The sequence below is a fragment of the Coturnix japonica genome, chromosome Z (assembly GCF_001577835.2).
Source record: "Coturnix japonica isolate 7356 chromosome Z, Coturnix japonica 2.1, whole genome shotgun sequence".
Lineage (NCBI taxonomy): Eukaryota > Metazoa > Chordata > Aves > Galliformes > Phasianidae > Coturnix > Coturnix japonica.
The window spans coordinates 8961440-8988344 of NC_029547.1; the positions used below are offsets into that span (position 1 = coordinate 8961440).

Genomic DNA, 26905 nt, shown 5'->3' on the forward strand with positions numbered 1-26905 from the left:
CCGCCTAGCGATAACAGAACCAGCTCATGAACAGGACAGATGAGCACAGAACCAAAAGGAAGGGAAGAAGAAGTAGGTTTATTCCTTTCAACAGGTTATAAAACCTGCTCAGACCACAGAAAGCTTCACCATTTCACCACCTGTTGAAGCTAAGCATGCAAGCACCTTATGCATATGACCACTGAAAGCTAACCACGTCTGTGCTGATGCTTCTTCACCTGCGGCGTCCTCATTGCCCTCATTCTGAGCACCTGAAGCAGCATCTCACTCAAGGTACAACACAGAAAATCCTACTAGCAATGATATATCAGAGACATCTAGAGGACACCATGCAGTCTGGATTGCCTTTGAAAGGAGGGAAACAAAGACCGACACTTTACTGAACATCATACAGACTTCCCCCACCTGTGTGTGCATCCCACACTCCGCATGCCTTCTTCCAGGTTATCTGAGTAAACAGTGAGAGGCAACACACCCACATTTTATGTTGTTTTAATTGGTAGCTTCAGAGTACATAAAATCACGCCAAAACTGCAGGCTGACATGGCACATCACATAACAATTTGTTATTCTGTATCATCCAAGCCAACCTCAGCTGACAGCACCGTGACCACCCTGAAGACACCACGCTCCTCGTGGATCCTTGGCTTCAATAGCAAGGTGTTGCCTAATGTTGTTCAGTGGCTTTCTCAAACAGCCTGCAGAAAATGCTCCATGTCATACTGAAGGGTGCTGTGAACTTCCTTTTTTTTTAAAATTAATTTAGCTGTACTTCACTCTTCTCTTAAAGACTATTTTCTGATCAAACAAGCCTAATCCCATCCTGTATTCCAAACAAAACAGAAAAGATACTCACCACATTTTAATTAAAACAACAGTACTGAAAATAATCTCTAAATGCCTGTTTTCCTTCCTTTCACAGCTCCATTATCCCAGAACCCATTAGATCACTGCACATGTTTTCCACATTTGTTTCATCCTTCATCCTTTCCTCTTTCCTCCCATTGTTCTGTCCATCTCCTCTGACTTCAGCGCCCGGTTTCCCCCACGTCAGCTTGCAGCCCAGCTGCCCACTTGGGGGACTTTGAATCCTTACACCACCCATCACTCCCACCACTCTAATCAGTACAGAACACACAGCGAGATATCAACATCTACCAGGAACAAGCGTTTGTAATAGTTACGGGCTGCTTGACTTCCACAGGGCATAACACTCTGCACCTAGTGAACGACCAGCAGTCACCCTCTCTTTCTGATCTTGTTTTGACTCTGTGCTCCCGCAGAGCTCTGATGGGGCAAAGGAACAACCAGGCACCAATACTGCTGCTCTGAAACTGCATGGAACAGAATGACATTATTTCCCATTGATATTTACGTATGTTAGAAAAAGAAGATAGCAGGGGTTAATACAAGAACTAACCTCTAAGAACTATCACGAAAATTTTAACTTCAAAGCACATACAGCAAAATAAAGAGTAAGATTCTGATCAGGTTTGTCACCACAATTTTTATTCAAACTGAGGCTTTATAGAAAACATTGTTTGGCATGTTAATATCGTGTTAAGTTTTAAAGTTAGGGAACATGAAGTAATTCACTGCTTCTGTTTTCTGTGTCCCTACAGACAAATATTCCTAGCCTCTGACCAGGCATGTCTAAACATTGACTTTTACACCCTGGTGTTCACCCCATTTCCTGCAGGGTAGCCAAGTCTGTCCTGAGGGGAAGTGTGTCATTAATATCAACATCCTATGGGCTCGCTCTTAACAGACCACTGATTGATCTGTGGCTCCATACAGCACAGCATAACGAGGTTATATTTAGCCACATGTCAGAAACTCCACTTTTCCAGACATTCTGTGTAATGCAACGGAAGCCACTTCCATTCCTTAACAAACAGCATCTTCTGTTCACACCTTACTCCTACCATGCCATAGAGCATTACCGTGCATAGAATGCTCACATGAGGTGGACACTATGATTGTCACCTACATGCTTTCCCAGGCAACTGCCAACAAAAGCAACAGCCCACCCTAGTATAGCAATCACGTTACCTTGATGAAATGCGTGTTTCCAGCTCACCAAATTACGTTCCACAGTTAAGGGACTGGAATATTTCCACTGTTTTACCAGCATAGCCCCATTCTCAAAACTCAGCTTACATGTAAGTTAACGTGTACAGAAAATCTGTGTCCTGAAGGCTGTCATTTCCACATACACAGAGTGCAGTTCCTTGACAGATACTCACTTCTGCTTATTTTCAGTCTATCTAACACAGTTTTCTAGATCCCCAGACAATCTCACAGGTTTCATTAGATACCTAGGGTTATACTTTTAATACTACTAAAAACCATGCGACTCTTTCAGCTTCCTGCGCAGTCACGTCATGGGGCAATTACAGGTTGTCAGTAAGACAGCAACACTTGACAAAGCAAAGAGTTAAACTTGCTTTACTTGCTTCCACCTTCTGACCTCTCTTTCACGGAGCTTTTGAAGCCGCAGAAAGCCGGCAGCTTTGTGGCAGAAATCAGCCTCTACGTATTTCAAAGCTTTGGCTGTAAGGGCCCCGTGAAATCTAAGTACATCAGGAAGAATGTTAAAAACAGCACGAACAAATGAAAAACAAATGGCTGAGCTCTGGTACGTTGGGATATTTAATTAAGAACTTCATCTTTCAATGCCAAGAGCTCTCGTTATCCTTCCTGCAGCCATCAAGAGCTGCGGTGTTACACAGCAGTAGTTCTAACCAGGTTAACTACACTTCATTGCTTGGTGGCTTGCTGCGCTGCATGTGTATGTGATTTATACCTTCTCCCCCTGCAAAGTGTAATCACCCAGCTTATATATATAAAAAGTATAATCACCCAGCATGCAGGTTTCAAGGGTGAACTACCTTTCTGAGAGCCCAACATGAGAAGCTCCTACCTCGATGCCAAGAGCTTTATTTGTAGAATGGAAACTCTTTCCTAAGGTGAAAGACTGACTTCATGTGGATGTATCTGCAGACCCTTAAAGTCTCGGTACCTGCTGTTTGTATCCTTTCATTGCGGAGCATAAGGAAGCTTTTGAAGCGCCAAAACTACACGTCACCAGGGCTGAAAAACCTACAAAAACAGAGCTGCTGCCACAAATAAGGAAATAGGCTTTGAACAGCACAGTTGACTTAAAGAGGCCACAGTAACTCCGCGCTGGTATTTCAGACACAGCGACAAGCCAAACAGCGCGTTCTCCAAGGTCCTATCAGCAATACGCTCAGTACTAATTAACAAGATAACATATTTTCCCACAGAAGCCATCACGAGGACAGAAGATAAAGCATTATTTTCACACAGATGACGGGGAATCACGAAGGAAACACAACAAACACAAAGGACTCGTTGAACCTTCCCGGAACTCAGTGGGTCGGTAACACGATCGATCTGAAGGGCACGGAACCAGCACCGTGCACCTCCGCCGCCCCACCAGCCCTTCCTTCCCCCCGGCCTCGCCCACCCCCCGGCCCCGCACCTCCGGGCTGATGTAGGAGACGAAGGATGGTTTGGCCGCCTTGGCCCCGCTGCCCAACATGGCCCCGGCCGCCTCCCTCGCCGTCCGCCCGTCACACAGCGGCACCAACGCCGCTCCTCACACAGGCCGCGGCATCCAGACCGCCCCGCCTCCCCTCCGTGCTCATTGGGCAGAGCGGCTGTCCGTCATGAGAGCGTCCCTTTCTATTGGCTGGCGGCCGCGGGGCGGGATGCTGAGGGAGCGCTGTGTCAGTGCCTCGCTGTGAGGGAGCAGTGAGCGCTGGTCGTTAATCCACACAGCAACAGCAGCGCTTATAGCACACACATGGGGTGTGTTTGTGAGGTTTTAATGTCCTTATAGTCCCAACCCCTGCCATGGGCTGGTTGTCCCCACCGGCTCTGGCTGCCCAGGGCCCATCCAGCCCGGCACTGAGCACCTCCAGGGATGGGGCAGCACCTCACTGCGCTGAGTGAGGAGTTTCCTCCTAACACTTGACCTAACTCGTTTAGTTTAAAGCGATTTTCCCCTTGTCCTGTCACCCAGGACACCCTATGGGATATGGGGGGTTTATATAGGGGATATGGGGTGTTAAGGGGGATATGGGGGGTTTATATAGGGGATATGGGGTGTTAATGGGATATGGGGGGTGTTATATGGGATATGGGGGGTCCTATATGGGATATGGGAGGTCTTATATGGGATATGGGGGGTGTTATATGGGATATGGGGGGATACAGTGCTGGATTTGGATCCCCGCGTCATCGATCAGGGTCTGCGTGTTTTTAGAATGGAAGAAACGAAGTATAAACGTCATATTCTAGCACTGTTATGGTGGATGAAGAACAATCAGCATTCACAGCCTCTACTTTATCATGGGCTTAAAATAAAAGCCTACTCCTGATATTCTGCATTCCTTCTACAAATGTAACCATGGCATTTACCCCTATAACTGCCTGCAGGAGGGCAATGCACAGACCAGCTCTGCCCTTCTTGTGAACAGAGACTGCTTTGTTTAATAAACTTACATGCCGTGAATTTGAGTAATTCCTTTGGCCAAATTCTCAGCTGTGCCCAGTGCTCAGTGGAGCAGCTGATGGAGGGAAGCCACAAATTTGCAGCCTTACTTTCTGTTCTCTTTCAGGGATCTTCTGAACTACAAGCAATGTTCCCTCCTGTTTCCCTTTGGGACAGTCATCCCTCCTCATCAGGGTTATGTGATTCTGTGAAGTAAGGGTCAGCAAATCGGTCTGCCCGTGAACAACCAGCTGTATCTCTGCTGTAAACAGGTTAAGACCATTTCTCATTAAAAGTCTTAGCTTTGTCTGCATTGAGACAATCCCATAAAAAACAAGCAGCAGATGAAATAGACTGTGCTTTTAGTGCTGTCACGAAGGCTCAGGCATCAATTGGCAGTTCCTTCAGCCCTAGTGATGTAAGCAGTGGCAGGTTTGTGCCCATACTCTAATTACTGAATGCCTTTGTTTTACAAAGACTTTCCAGAGCTAGTGAGGCTTTTAAGCCCTGGTGAAGCAGTAACCCAGATATTGAAAAGCAGTAGAGATGCCATGAGGGCATCCCACCAACCGCCTGCCAAAACATGACTGCAAGACTTTATTAGTGACAACACAAAGAAGAGCAAGATGGAGGCATTAGCTGCTGAGAACACACACAGGAGATGGGCATTTAGTTCAGCAACAGAGATGTACTTGGGAATTACGTATATTAAAGGTGAGAATGGAAAACAGAGTATTGCAAGGAAAGCTGTGAAAATTGAGGGAAGAAGGCACATAACAACTAATAGCAAAACCACCATACTTCCTTTCATTGCTTGAAGTGGAAGAAGAAGGAATAACTCATCTCTCTAGTCACCTGAGGAAGCACAGAAATAAAAAAGAACACAGCAGCTAGGGAAGTTCCCCATCTTTTTTTAGCCCTTTTGAAAGCAGACAATTATTTATGCATGGGTGCACAGTGTTCTTTGTTGTGTGTTATACCTCTTTGTGTTATTCTCCAAAGGTTCTGAATCCAAATTACCTCAGACTGAGGACTTCTCCTCACTCATACCCGAAGGATGAGCCAAAGCCTGCCCACATCAGCACTTAGGCCCGTGCCAGAGCTGAGTGTGAGGCAGAGTAACATCAGGGCTTGCCTCCCAGCCTCAGTTCTTCTCAACCTGCAGTCAAATGCTGAGCATCATGAGCTCTCAGAAAACTAAGAAGAATAAATGTACATATCGCTTGAACTGATTCTTCTGCCTTGGAAAGAATCTCAGGTAAAGACAGATTCAGCTTCCAGTTTGGATGCCTATCCCTGTGCTAGATGGCGGAGAAAGCTGCTAAGGAGTTCTTGCTAGAATTACCAGGCAGCCCAGATTCCTTCTCCAATGTGGACCAGAAGTCCCCAGGGAAGATTTCTAGCTCTCCATCACCAGCTGAGAATGCAGTCCATCTAGGTAATTGCTGTTTCTTGTTGGACTCTTCCTGCTGGCTGAGTGGTCCTGCTCTGGGAGAAGCCAGACAGAACCACCCAGCATCTGAGTCAGATTGGGCAGGGCAGGCAGTGTGCCATTGGGGCAACCTGCCTCAGCTCTCAGCAGCAGCCTCTTCTCTTTGTAACGCATGAACAGACTCAGCTTTTGCTAGCAATACCACACATCATCTGTTTTCTCCTTTAGCAGTGAAAATAGTATCTAGCACATGCCTTAAGTAAAATGTTTGTTTCAATTTGTGTACCAGGCCCTTGTCATACTCTCTGCTAATGAAAAATGCACCCGTGGCTCACAGTGATCACCTACCTTAGGTACTGACAGAAGCCACCCAGTTCAGCGCTTCTTTTGTCATCCTCCGTTCCCATTCAGTTGCTGTAACTGAAAATCCTGGCCTAGATAGCTTAACAGCCATTAATTTGGCTGTTATGAAAAGCTATGTGGTCTTCAGTAGAGGCTAATGGTGAAACACAAATGGGACTCTAGAGGCTGGCTCCAGCTCCCTATTTTTGTCCCTGAATCAAAAAAGACTTTAGTCTGAGCAAGGCAAACTATCATTTCAATAAGGCAAATGGATATTTGGAGGAGCAAGTCTTGTAAAAGCAGATCTTGAACAGATCTGCTGAAACCATGTATCCTGTATTAGCAATTGTCTGCCATTTGCTAAAACAATATTCACTAGAATTGCTGTGGTTTTCTAAGCACGTGGAAAAAGTTTTTTCAACCACACTTTCTAGACTTTAAACACATTCATGGTGATTTGTGCAATGGGTTTAGTTCACCTGAATGTCAGATGTGTGTTTGGGAATCAGCTTGTCTGTCCTTGGAACTCCAGCACTCACCTGTGCTGCCAGAAATACAGAACATTGTTTTCCAGGGAAATTAGTTATTTTAAATCTTATTTTCCTTCCTGAAGTGTGCGTGACATCTGTGGAGGAACCATCCCTCAAGGAGAATGTATAAGGAGAACAGCAGAGGATGGGATGTTGTTCCAAGCCCTTGGCATTCATGTTGCTTTTCTTTCACTTTGCTTCGTTGCTCCTTGGGAAACGATTTTGCTTTGGCATGTCCTGTAATGCAAGCTCTGAATTGGTCATGCATCTTGTACAGCGGCATGCCTTTGAGTACGCTGGAGAACATGCTGGGGACATTAGTCAAAGCATCCAGAATCCCTGCTTATGAATTACCACTGCCATGCGAGGAACGCTTATCCTGAATCCATTACCCTGAAATCACCCCTGACAGCATGAGATGCAGACAGAACAGCTGCAAGACATTTCTTAAGGAACGGAAGCAAGAATGCCAAAATAGGCTGTCCCTTCATACAGGAATTACATCTGAAATGTCTCTCCTCTCGTTCCCAATGATTTGCAAGACAGATTCCTCTGACACATATTTTCTCAAGTCCTCCTTTATAATCTCCTTCTTCAGCTGCATTCCTCAGTACAAATCTTCACCTGAGAAAACTTCAGCTCTTCTCTGCAGCCCACATCGCTTCTGAATGTACTGAATCTCTTCTACTTCTCTTCTAAGAGTTCCAGTACTTGAAGGCAGCGTACAAACAGGAGGAAGAATGGGTTGATAATAATAGGACAAGGGAGAATGGCTTTAAACTGAGACAGGGGAGGTTTAGGTGAGATATGAGGGGGAATTTTTTCACACAGAGGGTGGTGATGTACTGCAACAGGTTGCCTGAGGAGGCTGTGGTTGCCCTGCAGGCATTCAAGGCCAGGCTGGACGTGGCTCTGGGCAGCCTGGTCTGGTGGTTGGTGACCCTGCATGTAGCAGGGGGTTGAAACAAGATGATGTTACATGTCCTTGTTAATCCAGGCCATTCTATGATTCTCTGATTATCATGTTGGCTTCTAACCACTGCTTTCAAGTTATGCACCAGCACTGATTTTATACTGGGTTTTGCTGTAATGGCAACTCTTCTGCATCAGAAGATTTGTATTTATTTATTCCTCAGTGTGCCTTTGGCAATAAACAGCTGGAACACCACAGTTTTTGCTTTGTGCTCATCACTGTGATGTATTACCTCAGCCTTTCTGAGCAGCAGCAGCTGCTGCTGATGGAGCGCTCTCTGCTGCTCAGAGCACACGGACATCTTTCAAATACCATCCCAGCTAATATGGCTGATTTCCTGCATAAAACCACACCTTTTTCTTTTTGCCTGTGCAGCATTTTGATTTCCAATTATTTTGCATGTTGCACACAGAGTCACTATTCATTCAAACGTAACAGCAAGGCACAAATGCCAGATGCACAGCTTTACTTGGCAAGTAAGACAGACACACTAAAGGTCAGTTCCTTCTCTCTGTCTTCCCCATTCCCTCCAGCACACACAGTATCTCTTAACACTTCCTCATTAGCACCCCAGCTTGACTAGCCTAACCCCTGTCAGACTTGACCTCCTAAACCAGCTGGCGCTTCTGTTTTCTTCTATTTCAGTGGAGCACTGCAATTGCTCCTTGGATGGCAAATCACACACTGCACCAGCTCTTCTCTGCATAAAACAGCTCTTTTCTTATTGCTCCTGAGCTATTTGTTTTTCCCACATGGCTCTTTTACTATGGAACATATTCTAAGTAGTAGTAAACCACTTCCAAGTAGTGAAAAAAGTCTCAAGATAGAAGCAAGTGAACACATCATGTTAATAGTTCTATAGAATTAGCAGTTCATACAGAATTTCACAATACGGCAAGAAATTGACGGACAGTATCCAACAGATTTCATTTCTAGCAATGCCTCAACAAACCAACCATTTGAAACCATGCTGCTCAGTAGGATCCTACCATGGATGTGCTTATATGTGGATAGGACACTGCTGAAAACTAGGCAGACAAGTCAAAGTCTGAATGTTTCAAAACAGGAGCTTTCATTCTCACAAATTGTTCCTCAAAGGTAGACACTGATGGGGGGACATTTCCTGCTGTGTTCATTTCTGTTCACTGTATTATCATGGCATAGAGCATTTTGAGATTTCATGCAGCACTGATGAATAAAAAAAAGGCAAATTCTGCTTATTTGTAAGCAGCTAGGACTATCAAAACACTTAAAAGTAATTACTTGTTTATGAAATGATTACATGGTCTTCCCAAGCACACAGTTTAATATTTGAACTGTCTCTGTAGTTTTTAAACCTTGCTTTTCCATCCTTCATAGCTTTGCCAGAGTAAAAAGTTAACTAGGTTAAAACAAGCCTATTAAAATGGGCAGGAAAAAAGGCAACAAAGTGTAATTGACTCTTCACCACACAAGGTAAAAATCGTAGTCACAGCTTCATATTTAATGTGGAATCGCTTTAAGTATACAATATTTCAAAAGATTAAGAAACTAGTTAAAAAAGGAAAGCCAGCAGAACAAAAACACAGGAAATCCAAAATACATCTTTGACCTTACAAAGCCTGAAGTTTAGGGTCACATGTCTGAGGAGACAAGTTTTTAGCTTTATGTGGAAATAAACTTTGGTATTGAGTTGAACTTGCCACATGAATAGCACCTGTAGCTTTCAAAATTAACAGTAATGGCTACCTGGATGCCATAGCAGCAAGATATCCCCCTTCAAAAAACAAAAAAAGGACCAAGAACAAGCACATGCTTGGAAGCTACACCTCAAAGCTGGACTATAGAAACAAGCCTAATCTTTTCTTAAAGCAATCTTAAAGCACATGCTAATTATTGTTTTCCTGATACTGAGATTATTTAAAAGATGTTTCCTACCATGAGAAAGCTTTCCTTGTTTACTAACCACTCACACACAGTCCTCTTAAACTTATACTCTGATGTTTTAAGAACACTGCATTTCATTTTTTCTTCAAGAGTCTGTCTACTTCCTATGATCTCTTACTCCTATTCCTCAGATTCACCCTGTCAGCAGCAATTGCTGTGAAAAAGAAGTACTGTCCTACTCCAAGATTTATTTACTTAAAAAGGTCAAAGATTAATTCAACCACAAGCTGCAACAGAAGGCTTTCTTAATGAACATCATCAGAAATGACGAGTTATCTTTGTGACACCTGATACTCTCATCAGCCACTGATAAAGCAGTTACCAGCATGTTAGTCCGTGGTAATCTGTGTTTCATGGGTTTGCAAAACAACTGTAATAAACATTGAACAGAGTAAGTGAAACTTCAGTTTCCAGTGTGTAATTAATTTTAGTCATTTAATAAATCTTAGCTTTTATTTGCGTATTTCCACTGTAGTGCTGTGACAACAAATCACACCTGTGTATCAGAGCATACGTCAATGGTATGATGTGACTTACACCACTGCTATATTTTAGCCTTTTAAAAGAGACATAAGCATACACTATGGTCACACCAAATAATTTTCTGGGTATTTTCTTTGATAACGTCCACTTATCAATACTTCAGTTTTAAAGTTTGAATTATGGGGGGGAAAAAAAAAAGCCACAGAAGTTTTATACAGAAATAGCTTATAAGGAATAACCTCACAGGCACCAATATGACAAACATTTATTTTTTAAGGACTGAGAGGCATTAATACCATGTTGCCAAAAGTTGATGGAAAAGAATGATTAACTCTGTCCAAATGGAAAATGCCTGCTTCTGCTTATATGTTCGGAAAAGAAAGTCAGAAAGTTATTTTTTGGCCTTGCTATGTCACAAAGTCAATCATACAAAGAACTACGCATTTAACCTAAAATAATAGTCTTTAAAGCCCTTCTATTAAAAACAAACATCATGCAAAACTTTAATCAGTTATGCGGCTGCTTTAAAACTGTTGCAAGATCATACTGTATATATTAGCTTTTATACTGCTAATGCACAACTAACAGCAAATTTGCTTAGATTAACACAAATTTGTCTTAATTACAATGTTATATCACACTAAGACAAATGCCACAAGATTGGCAAAAAACAATTAACTCAAACGGCAGGCTAATTGCGTTGGAACCCCTTCACATTTAGAAAAAAAACCATAATCCTGCAGTCTCACTTTACAAAAAAAATTTGTAAAATATTAATTGGGAGGGGAACAGTTTATCCTATTGAACACAAAGTAACTTACACAACTAGTGTCAAGAGCAAACAAAAAACCTTCTAAATAAAATGTCAAAATACACATCGCAACAAAAGCACAAATGCTGTGTTAAATACAGTCAAGACAACGCACTTGTTCATTAAAAAAAAAAAGACAAAAAAAATAACGAGTTACTGAAGTTAGCAATACTTCTAAAGAAAACGCTATGAGGGAAAAAAGAACCCAGAACTATTCTTTTTCCTACGATAGTTTCCATTTGTAGTCTTTCCATTCATAATTTGTCTGATACAGCACATCCATCACAATGTTCAGAATCTCACAGCAGAGCTAGATGACCCTCATCCAAATCTAATTTCTGCATTGGTTTTGGATGTTTTAAACAGACATTATTATGCATGGAGTAAAAACAAGGCAACAAATGGATAGTTTATCACCTTCAATCTCATCAAAAAAGACGAAGCTTTTTAAAAGTTATCATAATCCTTTTTGTCTTTTTTTCCTTCTGCTTCAAATCCATCAACCCCATCACTGTCCCTTCTCCTTTTACGATTGTTATGGATGTTGAAGCGTTGATTCATCTGTGGTAACGGATCCATTCCTAAAACTTTGTGAATCTGACGGAATGCAAGGAGTCTCAGTGCAAACTACAAAAAGGGGAGAAAGAAGATATTTCAGTCAGAAACCAACATCGATTTTAAATACTTTGTCAAGCAATGGAGAAGCGCTGTAAGATACTTTCACTCTCAGCTTCTGCTATCCATGTTCTTCCTTCCCACAAAGGTAACATAATATGTGCATGTCACATTTGCTGCATCGTGCAGCAGCTAAAACACATTATGTTCAAGCTGGGAATGTGAACTTCGTACAGCAAATGTTACATGCACATATGACTGTGCTGACTTTATTTCTGGAAAGAAGGTGCACAGTGACAGCTATCAATGTCATCCAAATTTATTTACTTTCAAAATATACTTTGCCTTACCTGTGCACTTGAAGTAATATCCTCCCGTTGCTGATCTGTCATTACAGCAAGTGTATCAAAAGGATCTTTTTCACAAGGGTCCAGAAGGCCAGGACCACCTAGAATGGTTAGGCTAATTAGCAGCACATCTTTACTTTATTTTGACTGAGATTAGAAATTTTTATATTCTATACTTCATCTTAAGTATACACATGATGATCAAATTCAACTTGCCTTTAAGAATGATCCCTGAAGATATACACTCAAAAACTCTTCTAAGTGCATCCCCAGGGCTTTGTGGTCCAGTAGCACTGCTGATTGCTTTTTCCACAAGCAACTCCATAGCCTGTAATAATAATAAAACCCAGTCAATTTAGAAGACTGCCTGAAACAGAAGAATGATGCTACTGTTGTCCAGTTCAGAGCTTCTGATATAGGAATTTTGAAGAACTTTGTACAGCACAGAAACATTTCAGTTAAACAAACAAAAAAAACCACTTGATTTTATAAAGGCAAATAAAAAGGAAGCTGGATATCAGTCTTGATATCACTCTGACAGGCAGCCCAAAAGCTTTTTATAAGTTTATACAGTGCTATCCCACTCATTAAGTTAGCCAACCTGTCCAACATCTTCTTGAATATGCATGAAAAAACATGAGCTGAGTCTGGCAGATGTATGAACAAACAACGCACAGTATGTATACTTAACAAGATCAACAGAATATGTCCACATTTTTTGCTATAAGAGCGCAAACCCAAACAATCAAAAACATCATATTTTGAAATTTAATCTAAATGGTTACTCGGTCCTTAGTTCAACAAAACTGAAGTTTACTGCAGATGTTTTTCCTGGATTTAAGATCATAATAACTCAGATGTTCAACAAGTGTGACAAAAAAACAAAACAACACATTTAATGATTAACAGGCTTTCAAAAATTAACAAATCTGAAATGGTTTAAATGACAAGCAGCATCTTAAATTCTATTTTTTTCCATCTGAGACTATTTTTTAATTTTATTTTTATTTTCTTGCTTTTCTTTGATTCTATTTAAAAAGAAACAGAACAAAACAGTAAGGAACAGCTTTCCTGAGTTTTTTCAGCATTAAATGGATGTTTCAATACTATTTCCTCTTTTTTTTTTGCCCCCCCATCTTAGTTTACCGTTTTTCAAATGTTACCTTTTACTTTTCAGGAATAAATTCATGCAAGTTACTTTAGGCAACGTTAACTACAGTTCTTCATTAAGGATGCTCATTCCTTTCTATTTTTGGCTTGATCTAATGGTTGGACTAGATGATCTTCTAGGTCTTTTCCAACGTTGATAATTTTGATAAATTTGATTCTGTGATCACATTACCATGGTCCCACCATATTTCTCTGGACCAAGCCTCTCACTTCTATCAACAGTAAAAGTTGTTCTCAAGCATGAAGCAAAACACAGCAGTAAAGAAAGAAAAGAAATAACGTTTTTCCACTTATTCAAATCCAGTTCTTCCAGATTCAAAACAGGACAATGTAAATTACAATTACAATATACATTGTCTGTGCACATTAGAGGCTAGATTACACAACTAGAAAATTAACCATGAATAATCTGGAATGACTTGTAGGAAACTGACAAAAATCTTCAAGTTTAGTCTATATTTTTAGGTATGTAAGGAGGCTATTAATAATTTCCGTGTTTAACCTTCTGAAGATTTTCTATTATTAAAAATAGTTGGGCTGTTTTTGAAAAGCCCCATCACTTGTTTCAGGCTAGTAGCATACATGTCAGGTGAAGTTCTGTATCCAGATCCATAAAATTCCAGCTGTGACTTGCAGAAATTACATAAGTTTAAAAATCACCATTTGTTACTCTGTTGTTGCTTTTGTCAGTATGACTTTGAGAATAGTCCAGAAGAATAGCTGACTACACAGATCTCAGTGTTGGTCCATGTCACTCACCAACACAGCCTGTTCTGTCATTCTATGCCAGAAGCAAATCAGGGAGCCTTCTTGCAGAGAACACAGCTATGCCTGATACAAATTTCTCTTGCCTTCCGGATGTGCATCAGAACAATGGGGCAAAGAGGGAACAACATCCCTTGTTCTCCACACATATGCCTTCTGTGTGCTATGATACTTACAAGGATGCTTTTTTACAAGTATGCTGGGGTTATTTTTTGGCAGTTCAGTATTGTGCTGATAATAAAGAGGTCGGTTAAATACTTCTCTAGCTTCTTTTAAGCTATATTTGTATGGCCTAACTTTCAGAAATGTAGCACAGTAACCAGGAGGATATTTTCATACTACTATCAAAACTTAAACATAACCTTTTTTATATTCCTCCAGAAGCAACCAATATTATCAGAAGAATTTTAATAGAATTATCTCCAAGCATAACACAGCTTAAAACATTGTTCATTAAAATAGTAACAACCATTTAAACTGCCTTGGCAATGTTAGCTCTCTTTCTACCAAAAGTGAAGAGTTTACAGTGGGAAGCAACACACTGCAACAGAATCTGGTCTGTGACACAAACCAGTGGGTTTACCTGCATAACACACATATGTTTGAGAGTTTATATTTCAGGCTAATTTGTTCTGATCAACAAATTGTAAAACAGAATGCATTCCTGGAGAGCATCTCTTAAAATAGTCAATGCAAAAGGAATTCTCCAAGAATATCCAGCTGGAGAAGCTATGAGAAGTAAATGAGTTCAGCCTAGAAACCTGTTCTTGAGTGACACTGACCAAGATGCGAATTTTGATACATCCACTGATTAGTACTGACATATTTCACCTTGCAGAAGGGTTGTATTAACAACCGCGGGAATTACTGTGATTTCTTCATTTGTTCTTTTAAAGTAACCTTGCCGTTATCAGTGTTACCTAGGCACATATAACTGTTAGATCTCATTTAATTAAGTTCGGACAATTTCTAACAAACCACCAGTAGGTGGCCAGAAAAGACAGATTTCTTTATACACGGTTAAAACAAACAAGAAACACCTAATATCTAGAATACGGATTCTACCAATAAAAAACTCATATGAACAAGAAATTCCTTAGGAAAAAAGTATTCCATCTCCAAATGACTAAATCTCAGAAAATTAAGTTTCTAGAGGGACTACATACATTCCCTCTAAGTACACGAACAACTAAAAACACTACTGCTTGAAAAAGTCTACATTTAATGTCAGTAACCTCCTCCAGCATCTGTATGCACACTTCAAAAAGACTCATTCAAAAGAACATTACTCACCCAGCTTGGAAAATCAGACCAAGTTGGAACACGCTGACAGAGGTCACGAAGAATACGAATGATAATCACACAGGACTGCAGACCATTAGCTCTAGCCTTGAGAGCAATACAAAATCAAATTAATCAATCCCAGCACCAACAGCAAATATGACTTGTTGAAAGCCTAAAACACCACTGTTCAATGGAAGCTCAGATCCAAGACTGAAACAAATCATATTACAAGTTTACTCCATGAGCTGCCATTTACAGCAGTATTTTATACAGGGTTAGTAATTTAAAGTGGTAGAAGTCAAAGTGCCCAGGTTATACAAGAATAACATTTCTTGATCCCCTGTACACTTTGACCCGTGTTCACTTGTAACAATAAATACAGTATCTTTCTATATTAGAAATAAAAAGGATAAAGTAAAGGTCTAAGAAGTAGGTATAGAGACTGAAAGGTCAAGGGAATCTGTTTGGTTTCTTTATCGTGCCTTTGCCAGAACGCAAAGTCACTAAACCAAACAGTTGCTTCTCACCTTTCATTCCCTACACTCAATGCACTTAAAGAAATAGGAAAAAAAAGTCTTAAATCTAAACACAAAGCTTTAAACACATATTCCATTATTTAAAGCAAAGTTACTCTGCAGCCTTATGGAATATATAACAAATATACAATATATGATCACCCCAAGCGAGTCAAACTTTCAACATCGCCTTCTCAAAGACCAGAAAAAAAAAATCATGTCAAATGAGCCATAACTGCATAAAGCAGTTCCTCCATACTCAACCTTCTACATTTAAATTTAGTGACCAGAAAAATATCAAGTATTATTAGCATGAACAACGCTGAGTGTTTTCAGACAATTAAACACTTATAATGCAACTGAACTTAATCTCTCATAAGGCTACAAGAAGAAAGTAAAATGATGTTCCGAACCTGGAACCACTTAGCGTGGCGTAGAGCAGCCAGAGCGTCAAGGCATTTTTGCCTGTCCAAGACGTCCGGTGGGTCTTTCACCATACCCGAGGTTACATCTAAAATGGATTGAATTGGCAAAATGCAGTGAGGAATGGGTGTTTGACCAGGTGAGCAAGACACTTCCTTAAAGTAGCTTCAATGTCACACATGCCATTTGAAATTTAAACCCTTGAATGAGTGTAAATGTTCCATGAAAGGTATTCAATTAAGATTAGGGCATCAACCCAACATGAAGATCAAGAGTGAATATACTGTATGTTTTTGGTTACTTCCAAATGCATTGCACGTTATGCAATGCCTAGTGCTTCTTTGTTTAAGCTAACACTAGAAAAATACGTATCCCCTAAAATTAACTACTGAAGGAGGGATGGTTGGACACAGTGCACCAGCACAGAGAACACAAGACAGAAGGAACACAAAAATCCACTTTAACTAAGTAAAAACATTCAGACTTAAGTTTCTTGTATATTTTAACTGTAATCTGTTTTTTGGGACTTAGATCTCAAAAGTATTTTAAAAATCTCAGAAAAATCTAGATGTTTTATAATGATATTATTGTTATTATACCTCATGAGAACATAATGATTCTGCTTTAAAAGCTGACTAAAAGAACTGGAAATGCTCTTCAACATTTCCACTGCTTTCCTCTCTTATTCAGACAAATTAGTATCTCAATCCATGACATATATGCTCCAAAATGCCCTAGTATGCAAAGAAAGGGGACTCCTCAAGACTTAGCAAAAAAAAGCAAAGCAAGGAATAGTTTAAAAAACAAAGCAGAATGTCTGAAAGATAAAGACAATACAGAAGATCCCATCTGTTAAATACTAAGAAAATTAAGTGAGAAGCTGACTGAGCTGACTGCTTTTTTATCTAAACGGAAGAGACCACAATGCCATTTTGGAAGTGGTTTAATTAATGAAACGGGAACTACTGAATAAAGTGAAATTGTATCTTCAGATTACTTACAGTTGTCAGGCTACGCTGTAGTCATCAGCTCTAAAAATTAGTTTATTATTTATAAAATTGGCTACAGTGACTAGCAATATTGGTAGCATAATTAGTAATGTAACATAGGAAGAAACAAAACAACCTCTCTCAACAGCATGCATTTCACAGGAAGTGACTATATGAAACAATACAGTTTATGGCAGTGAGACATAAATTTACCCAAGTCACTTGTAGCGATGCTGCAGAAAGACAGCTCTAAAGCTGCCACTTATTTTACTAGAACAGCAGAATAAATAACTGGATACTTCCCTGATGACAAGAAGCTGTAAACAAGCACAGCACTACAGATTTCCAATATTATAGTTAAATTTAAGCTGAATTACTGCATTTAGATTTAGGCATTTTCATATGATAGCCTTATTTCTCGGAGCAGAATTAAACAGAAAAGTATTTCAAAGTAAGAACCGGGTTGAGAAGAATATTGTTATCTTCTCACAAAAATACTCAAACTTAGGGACCATGTGTTAAAGTGGAAAGAAGGAACTAAAAAAAGCATTTACAGAGTAAATGAACACATTTAAAGTGGTATTTAAAACAAAACAAAAAAAATAACCAAACACAAACAAAACAAAGAGAAACCGAACCCCAAACCTAAGCAACAGAGGTGCCAGGTAAGATAACTGATGAAACGAGCACAACTTGGATAATAGAGACAAGAGGTACACCAAGAGAAAACCTACAGAAGATAAGAGTGGCAAAGTAAAGCTAAGAAATTTAAAGCAGAAGCATGGTTTTGGTGGGCCTCGTTTTTTATTATTTCCGTTCTTCTAAAACTAATACGCAGTGAGGTGACACTGCAAATTTCCAGCACAACTCACTGCATTATTTTAAACTCTATTTACTTCTAGCTCTCAAAATCTCCCAAGTTGGAAAACAGTTTTAAAAAAAAGTATCACACTACCAAGTGTGCAGAAGAGAATCTTCTCAATGCTAGGAATGTAGATCTAAAATGTGCTACCAATATAAAAAGAACATACGGATACCCTTGAAACTTAAAGACTGTGAAAGTCAGAAGTTGCCAAGGCACCTCTCACACTGAGCAAATACTGACTGAAAAAAAAAGGAAACTCTTGTAATATTTAATCTGTGGATTTTTGCATCTGTTTCACATTATAGGATTAACCCCTTAATGACTATTTAACTAAATTCAGACCCCCAACCTACCACCCTATTACACTAAGGCGCAGAGTTGAGTTAATTTACAAAACTCAATCATGAATTCTCACCCTAGGTGACGTATTTGTAACTAGTCTAAGTATAAGGGGTTAATCTTCAGTTAGACATGCCGTGTCCACACTACTTCTTCATTAAAAGTTAACAGGTATATCAATTTCGTGGCATTATTATGCGAAATACATATTACCCAGTCAACTGTTTCAAAACTAGTGTGAACACTGCTTAATTCTAGGAGAGAGACAAGGACGAAAAGAAAAACAAAACAAACAAAAAATAAACACAAAGTAACAGTAGATGCTAGGACGATGCATCCAAACCCCCTTTCTTTGTAAAGCATGGCAGGTGTGACAGTGAGCTTTTGAAAACCTTGGTCAAAAATCCTTCCGATGTCTTGGCAGCAACCCCTGACAGGAATCAAGTCTCTCTGCTAGAAGGCTTTGGACCGGGGCTGTTAGCTAAGGATAAAGAAACCACGCGCACACACGTATGCTTCATAGGTATGGACACTTTGCTTGCTGAAGGAAAGATTCCACAGCAGGGGTTAGAACACTTCAATTATATCAGATTTGGGAAACTGTCAAACGCAGAACACTGTAAAGTACAGTAGCTATGCGGTTAACAATTTTCTTTCACACCGTATTGTTTTATTATGTAATAGGATTATTACACATCAAACATAATTCTTCTTCATGTGCAAGTCTCAGTCTCATCTTTACTCAAACTGGTTCTTCCGGTAAAGCCTTCCTTATCACCTGAACTAGCTCCCCAAGCGAGCTAAAAAAAAGAAAACTCGTAATCGTTGTTAAGACACAGAGCATGAGAAGCTGCAGTAAGAAAAAGAACACAAAACACGCACTGTTATAACTCTGCAGCAAGTAAGCAGCAGTCTTCATAATAAGGCCTTCTTTGCTGCAACAATTTGCAATTCAGTCTTCTGTTTTCTCTTGTTTCAAGAGTGAACTTTACTGAACATCTATTTCATACTGCTCAGTGTCTTGGAGAGAAATCTAGCTTGATTTTGCTTGCCCAGAGGCAGTACTGCATTCAGCAGTGAATAAACTCACAGTGATCATTTTAAGTCAAGAGTGGGTCAGACAAAAATACAAATTTGTTTCCTTTTGGAGGCATAAGTTGAGGAATTAATTGTAAGCATCTTACTTTTACTTTTAGTTTGTATATTGTTATTTTAGACCACAAGCAGTTTAATTGCAATTGAGTACTGTGGCAAAATCAATACTGCACTTTTTGCGTAGTACATTAACATGGAGTTTAAGGTTAAATTCTTTTAACTATTATCTGACTTAATAATCAAAGCCATTAAGTGAAAGTACTCTTTATAACCTTAAGCAATATGCAAAGTCAGATTGAACACAGACCAACCGAGAGTCATGTTGCACTTAAGATTGCCAAATCCCGAGTAGTATTGACTGGTTGTGACAGTCTACATATAAAGCATTTATAGGTAGGTATGACAGGTGCAGCTTAGAAATCATGTACAGAGCATTCTTAACTACTCTCCAGAAGTCATCCGAAATACAGGAGACATCTGGAATTTTCTCTTATTACACAGGATGACTTTGTTAACTCAGTTTGCTTATGACACACTAGTCACAGCTACAGAACTTAACTAATGCAGGATAAGAACCTCAAATATTTTAGAGGACATATAATAATGAGATAAAATAAAAGAACAACTGTAGCTTATATAAACACGTATATGCACAGGCACATTTATACATAAACATGGACAATTTTTTTCAACCTGCATGAGAAGCATTAAAATAACCTCAGACTTCCTATCTGAAGGTTCACTGTCCAGAACCCTGTTTGCCATGATGCCTTTCAACAACGAAAGTACAGGATTAAAAGGAAACAAACTTTAATTTTATCTGACCCATAGACAAAAAGAACCAATGTACTGCAGACATTAATCATGCTTGTTGGCTTAAAAGCTTTTGGAGCTTTGAAAGTGTTACAGAATAGACCCTAAAGCAACACTGCTGGCACCAGAGAAACTGTGGACTTCAGAAACGTAAATTGATTTAAGAACACCACCACCTTCTTCAGCTCAATGACAAGCTGTTTCTTACTGTACTAGTCTGGGTTTGCCAGTTGGATATAAGACTTATTATAATACCAGAAGCCTAAAATGTACTCAAAAAGCACTACAGACCAAAAAAACAACCTCAGAGAGCTGGAAAAAATTGCACTGTCTTTTAAAGTCAGAAGGGATATTACCATCAAAGTATTACACAAGTGCATTTTAAGTGCCAATGCTAATTGGAATGTGTAAGTGATGGTAATACTGTTCCAGTTTAAATCCAAACCCACATGATTTAGTTTTCTAAAATGATACAATCTTTCTCTTAAGGCAAGACTGCTCTAGAATGCAGTTCATAGCCACTTGCTATAGAACGCTTTGTTTTTCACTTAATCAAAATGAAGAAAGGAAAAAAATTGTCAAGTTTGTACCTTTTCCAGAAAGCTGAGGTTGGACATAAAGTTAGAATTTAAAAAAATTAAATAAATGCATCAGTAAGTATTTATTTTAACCAACTGTTGTCTACCAAGACTGGTTGTTGAAAAACAAGGTTTCAATCAGTGTTGTGCCAGCATGTTACCTTCCAGGACCTTAATGCCATCTTAAGCAGAATAGATAAACATATCAAAATACATAGGAGAGGTAATATCTTTAACAACTTCCCAACCTCCTTCCCTCATGTTCTCCTCCCGAATGACTGGAGATGTCAGTGTGATAGTAACTTGCATTTTGGGTTCCACACATGAATTTAAAATTATTGCTGCTTCTGGGACTGCACACTTGATATCGTATTTCTCAGGACTTATTACCTAAATATTGGGAAACAGAGATTTCTATTAGCAGATGACCAAGGCAAGTATGGAGGAGAAACTGGACTTCAATATATGTCTTTTTAACAGAAAGACAGAAACACAGTAATAATTATACAATGCAGATACACATATATTCAAAGGAGTCACAGTATATCCAATTAAAAAGAAATTTATAAACATAGATATCTATACAGATATGGACTTACACTGTTGCCAAATCACTAATGAAAATACACAGCAGTCAACAAACACACAAAAGAAAAGGCACTACTCATAAAGGGAATTCACAGGCAAAGTACACTACATAGCATGAATCTTAAAAGCATTTAGAAGGAATTCTCACAGCCACTTGAAATGTGAACTGGGTATGTCTCCCGTTTGAACACAGCAGCCACAAAGCTACAGCGGCTCCTCTCCTTCCAGCTCTCACTTTTACAGGCTGAGTACTGCTAGGGAGATTCTTTACTTAGCTGTCATTGCATCCTCAGATAGGAACAAAGGGCCAGACACCCAGGGTAAATGTTACAGGAACAAAATGGTTATTCTAAATTGCTTCTTGCTATTAGATTTAATAGTTCTACTTCAAGAAGCAACAGGCATATCAGTCACAGCATTCCACAACCTTGAGGTGACTTCTTCACATAGACAGACCAAGATGTACAAATTTTTATTCTTCTTGTTTTGCTACTTTGAATAGGACCCAATATTATTTCCTAATTAATCTGATCCTGATGACACTTTTACTACGCTACTGATTGTGCCATCCAATTCACTGCATTGTACTGACACACTGATGCTATGGCAGACTTGGTTTCAGTAGGGATCAGTGGAGCTAAAGAGTTCATTTCTTACAGAAATATTGCAAATATTTTATATGAATTCCACTGAACAGTCCAAAACTGAACGTTTGATTTGGAAATTTTTTTGTAACTAAAAAGTTACAAGACTTCTTTTCTTAACTTACTTGTGGAACCTCAAAGCACACACTCTGAAAAGAGACAGGCATTAATTCAGAACTTTGACCTTCACGTAGCAAGCTTCCTATAACATTGCAGTAACAGGAATTCTTTCCCTGCTTCTTTTTAACTGACAACTAAATACAATCTATTAAATGACAACTGATACTACATCACTAGCATTAACATCTAGAAACTTGTAAATTCACTATATGCAAAAAGTAAAACATACAGTTTGGTCATTGAATTCATATTGAAACACAGAAAATCAAAAGAAACTATGAGCTATGAAATGCAGCAAACAGCTTGAAGAATATGACTTATTCCATGAACAGATATATGGTTTGTTTCTTAGTTGTATTATCACATAAAAATCAAATTAAAAAAATCTCAGTTCTACTTACTGCGAGTTGTTTGGGAAGACTTTCAGCAATACGACAGAGTAATGTCTTTGAAGGCTTCTCAGCACATAACAAAACAAGATTGACGTTTCTGTCTCCACGGAGCAGCAAGCCTTTAGCCAAAACACCTACCCGCAAAACTCCTTTCAAAGCTCTGTGAAGTAAATTATAGTTAAAAGCTGCATTCAAAGTAGAATTAAGGCTTTAAAATTAATCCTGAAGATAGAAAAATGAAATAAAACAGGAATGTCCCTTATACATTTGAAGACATGGCCATTATCAAAATTTGCTACATCAAAACCTTACAAGAACAGGATCCCTGGAACCACTGAGAACAGTCTGTGGAAAAATATAAAATGACTTCTAGAAACAAAAGATGAATTTCTCAAAAAATAAAAATACCTGTCTTTACTGCCATCCTTTTTGTCCTCTCCCTCTTTGCTCTTATTTTTCTCATTGTCAGTCATGTTGTCAGAAACAAGTTTCAAAGCACGCTCAGTAATAGAAACGATTTTTTGGACTGCCTGAAGTTCCTCCTCCGTTGGATATATTGCTGCGTGCTTGGTCATCACATAGCGGTCATCTGAGGAGTCAGGGCGACGCAGAGGCTAAACAGATGGGAAAGTGTATTTCAGAAATATTTCAAAGTTCACAGAATATTCAAACCTCAAATCATTAAATGTAATAAAACACAAACTATGTCCTTAACAACTAACACTCCTCACAAACAAGCTGTGGTCTTGCTGAGCATGAACTCACTCCATAACTTTCAGATGACTGATAAAGCACTAACATGACAAATCTCAAGATAAACTAATATAGTGGGTTTACTAATCTCAAGGCAGAGAAGGACCCACCACTAAAGGAGCTCAAAAATAGGAGGAAGACCAACTTATTACATGGTCTGATAGTGATAGGACAAGAGGAAATGACTTTAAACTAAAGAGGGGATGTTTAGATTACATATTAGGAGGATTTTTTTCTACACAAGAGTGGTGAGGCACTGGCACAGGCATTCAAGGACAGGTTGGATGGAGATCTGGGCAGCTTGATCTGGTGGGCGGGAACCCTGCCCACAGAATTTGTGTTGGAACTGGATGGGCTTTAACATCCATTCCAATCCAAAACACTCTATAATTCTACGATGATTCTAACCATCCACTGGAACTGATGCTCCAGCCACTTCTTACACATCTATCCACATTCATAAAATGTTTTGGGTTGGAAATGATCTTTAGAGATGAAGAAAATTATGTTATGTTAATGCATTTAAATAGAAAGTAAAACTCAAATCCGTAACAACACGTGTTTCGTAAGAATCAATATTTGTCTTTGAGATAAACCTTCTTCTTATAAGGACTTATGTTGGAAGACAGATTCACATAGAAGGTTTTGTTCACTATTCAAATACTTTAGTAGGAAATACTGGAGACAATGCAGCACTGTGTAACTTACAGTTTTTAACTGTGCCTCTTGGTAAGTATGGTTTCATTTTTTTCCCCTCTTAACTTAAGAAACTCACAGCTGGCCCTTGGGGCTGAGGAGGCATTCCTGGTCTAACTCCCAGCAGGCCAAGAGGTCCTGGAGGACCATGAGGATATCCTCCATCTGGTATTCTACGACGGTCATCCCAATGATGCTGCTCTTCCTCCATTCTCCTCCAGTACATGTCCTCTTCATATCGCCTGAAGTGCATCAAACAAAGCATTCTCTTTACATAACCATAAGCACTTCCAAACACTGGATGTCCTCTCTAACTCATTTCTAGTAGTCATCTGCAAATAGCAGGAAGCTCCAGAAGGTAAATAAAAATGAATGGCTTTTTGTAAGTCAGACTCTTTATAGCAAAGTAATTCTAGTATGTCTACATTTCTCAGAAGGACTAAACACTAACAAACAAAAAACCCCAGAGGGTCAGCAACTATTTAATTCAAGACAGAACAGAGCTCCCATAACATCCAAAAGCACCAGCTCCAGAGGCACCAACTAGTTTTAGATTTATTTCACTGCAGCTTTGTCTCATTTACCTCATTTCCATCCTCCAGCGTTCTTCCTCTTCTCGCCTTCTCCAGTATTCTTCTTTCTGCATCTGTTTCCTCATCTTTTCTTCCTGAATTTTTCTTGCTCGAATGCTGGGCTTCACTTCTACTTGCAGATCTGGGTTTACTTTTTTCTAGTTTAAAAAAAAAAAAGAAAAAAGAAAAAAAGGAAACGTTGGTTTTCCTCTCATCATCTCATTGTTAAAACTTTTTGTGGAATGTTTAACACACATTACTTGTGTACAATAACATCAGGAGGAATAAAACAGTTTTATTACATCGAGTAGTTAAAAAAAAAAAAAAGATGTTTCCACTACTCTGAAGAACTAATGTATTATGAACAGCATGAATTCCTTATTTGCTTGCCTCACAAACCAAGCAACTGAAGATGAAAATGCTTCATGTAATACCTAATAATTTGCTGTTCATTCTGTAGCTGGATGACTACTCCATAGCCAGAAAAAAACACACTTCCTCCCTACTACTGTGTGCTTCATAATACCCTGTTCCTGAAAGAACATATACACCAATTACTGAAAACATTTTTCTAGTAATTCTTTTGTCCTTTCCAAGATTACTCAGGCCCATTAAATCTCCAATAGCCACAGCAGATTCTTCTTACGTAATTTTATAATGACCAAAATGCATACTGTACGTCAGTCTCTCCCAAATCGTGACTGAAAAAAAAGGCCTATGTTTGTTTCTCATGTCTCTGCAAAAGGCTTATGTTGTCTACCCTAACAAAACTATTTTACACTCTTTTACAGTGTTTGAAATTAATGGTAAGCAACATTGAAGAACCTTCATGTTGTTTGCATATGTTGTACCATATTTTGACATTGCAAAAGTTCCCAAATACAGTATTCAAAATGTTAAAAAATAAAAATGCATTTTCAGTCTGCTTTAACTTATTTAAAATCTATAAGGAAAAATCAATGCATTTTCAGTCTGCTTTAACTTATTTAAAATCTATAAGGAAAAATCAACTAGAAGGTGAGTGCATTTCTCTACCTTTTCATGTGCTGTTTACTCAGAACGCTTGATTTGGTAATCCTAAGTTTAAGACCATGCAATTAGTCAGCAGACATCTGGTACATTTTTAGATAGAAGCATAATCATTTCTACTAACCTTATACTGGAGTCTGTGCCTCCTTCCTTTTAAGTGCATCTCCTTGGCATTAGGGTCATTAAAACTGCATTCACAAAGTTTGCAGTGAAAGCGGATCACCTTTCCTTCATCGTTTCTTACCTGGGAAATAAAATTTTAACATGTCTTTTTGGGGATTTTGATTTTTAAACCCCAAACTGATGCAAAAATGAATTTCATTCAGTGATATTGGACACTGTCCGATTTCAACACACATTAAAATGTTTGTTTAAACACTAACTGAAAAAAGATGAACTAGATCTTTCAGTTCTGCCAGAGACAGTGCTGTGCTTGGTTATGAAAAGTGTTCTTCCATTCAAAAGAATAGGCAGATTCAAAGCTGAACATGGACATACTGAGTTGAAGTCAGTAATTGCAAATCTGCAAAATATAACATCAGATTCTGATCCTATACACTTCATCCCACCAACACTGAATAGTGTCACACTAAACTCAAAAACACAACATACAAAAATGTAAGCACATAAACAAGCCTTTTCAAGTTCAATGCTTGGTATCATTCTGAACAATTTTTTTTTTACCAAAATAGCTAAAAAGCCGTCACAAATTGTCATATTAATACCTCCTCCACATAGTCATGTCCCACTGGCTGGACATCACTTTGCAAGGCAGCAAGAGTTGTAGGAGTCACTGGTTCAGCTGCTGTGTCTGGTTTCACTTCCTGTGTTTGTACCGTGGCAGTAGGAGTTGTTTTAACACTTTCAGCTGATTTCATTTCTTCCAGTTTACTTCCTGTTGTCTGAAGCTTATTGCCACCTAGAAATCAAAACATTTCAATTTTTAGCTTTCATCAAACAAGAGTATGATTACATGTGATATGCAGACTGGAGACTTTATTTGCAAGAATCAATGTCCTGGGCAAAGCATCAGAAGTCTTAAAACTAATTAAAATATTAATATGCTTAAATTACAATTAAAGAGGGTTCTGTTATGAATAAATATATTTAAAAATATCTAAGTTACTTGAACACTTAATATTACGTTTTATTTTAGCATGAAAAACTTTTCTGTATAAGTGCAGCTTATGTAACAGAAGTTACATAAGAAACTGCAATTTTCATCATTTTCATGCTTTCTCAAAAGTGACAGGAATTAAAGAAGAGCTTAGCAAAGATACCGTAATGGTATCATTTC

At 38.9% G+C, this 26905-nt stretch overlaps 2 protein-coding genes across 6 annotated transcripts in view; both read right to left on the bottom strand.

Annotated features, from left to right (window-relative positions):
* The window catches only part of MTMR12 (myotubularin related protein 12), a 28835-nt gene extending 25177 nt beyond the window's left edge, over nt 1-3658 (bottom strand). Inside the window, exon 1 of one of the 2 annotated variants that reach the window (XM_015848319.2) lies at nt 3506-3658. In XM_015848319.2, the coding sequence (XP_015703805.1) occupies nt 3506-3565 (60 nt within the window). In that variant the 5' untranslated portion in view covers nt 3566-3658. Of the gene's footprint in view, nt 1-3022; nt 3138-3505 lie in introns of those variants that run through there. The other variant, XM_015848320.2, reaches the window with a different exon arrangement.
* Nucleotides 3659-9258: 5600 nt separating this feature from the next.
* ZFR (zinc finger RNA binding protein) overlaps nt 9259-26905 on the bottom strand; it is a 35329-nt gene continuing 17682 nt past the window's right edge. For 3 of the 4 annotated variants that reach the window (XM_015848315.1, XM_015848314.1, XM_015848316.2), the window contains 12 exons: nt 26334-26527; nt 25733-25852; nt 24592-24737; nt 24087-24249; nt 22967-23172; nt 22568-22718; nt 21063-21204; nt 16126-16223; nt 15207-15302; nt 12195-12306; nt 11982-12079; nt 9259-11643 (listed from right to left, as the gene is read on the bottom strand). In XM_015848315.1, the coding sequence (XP_015703801.1) occupies nt 11464-11643; nt 11982-12079; nt 12195-12306; nt 15207-15302; nt 16126-16223; nt 21063-21204; nt 22568-22718; nt 22967-23172; nt 24087-24249; nt 24592-24737; nt 25733-25852; nt 26334-26527 (1706 nt within the window). In that variant the 3' untranslated portion in view covers nt 9259-11463. Of the gene's footprint in view, nt 11644-11981; nt 12080-12194; nt 12307-15206; nt 15303-16125; nt 16224-21062; nt 21205-22567; nt 22719-22966; nt 23173-24086; nt 24250-24591; nt 24738-25732; nt 25853-26333; nt 26528-26905 lie in introns of those variants that run through there. The other variant, XM_015848318.1, reaches the window with a different exon arrangement.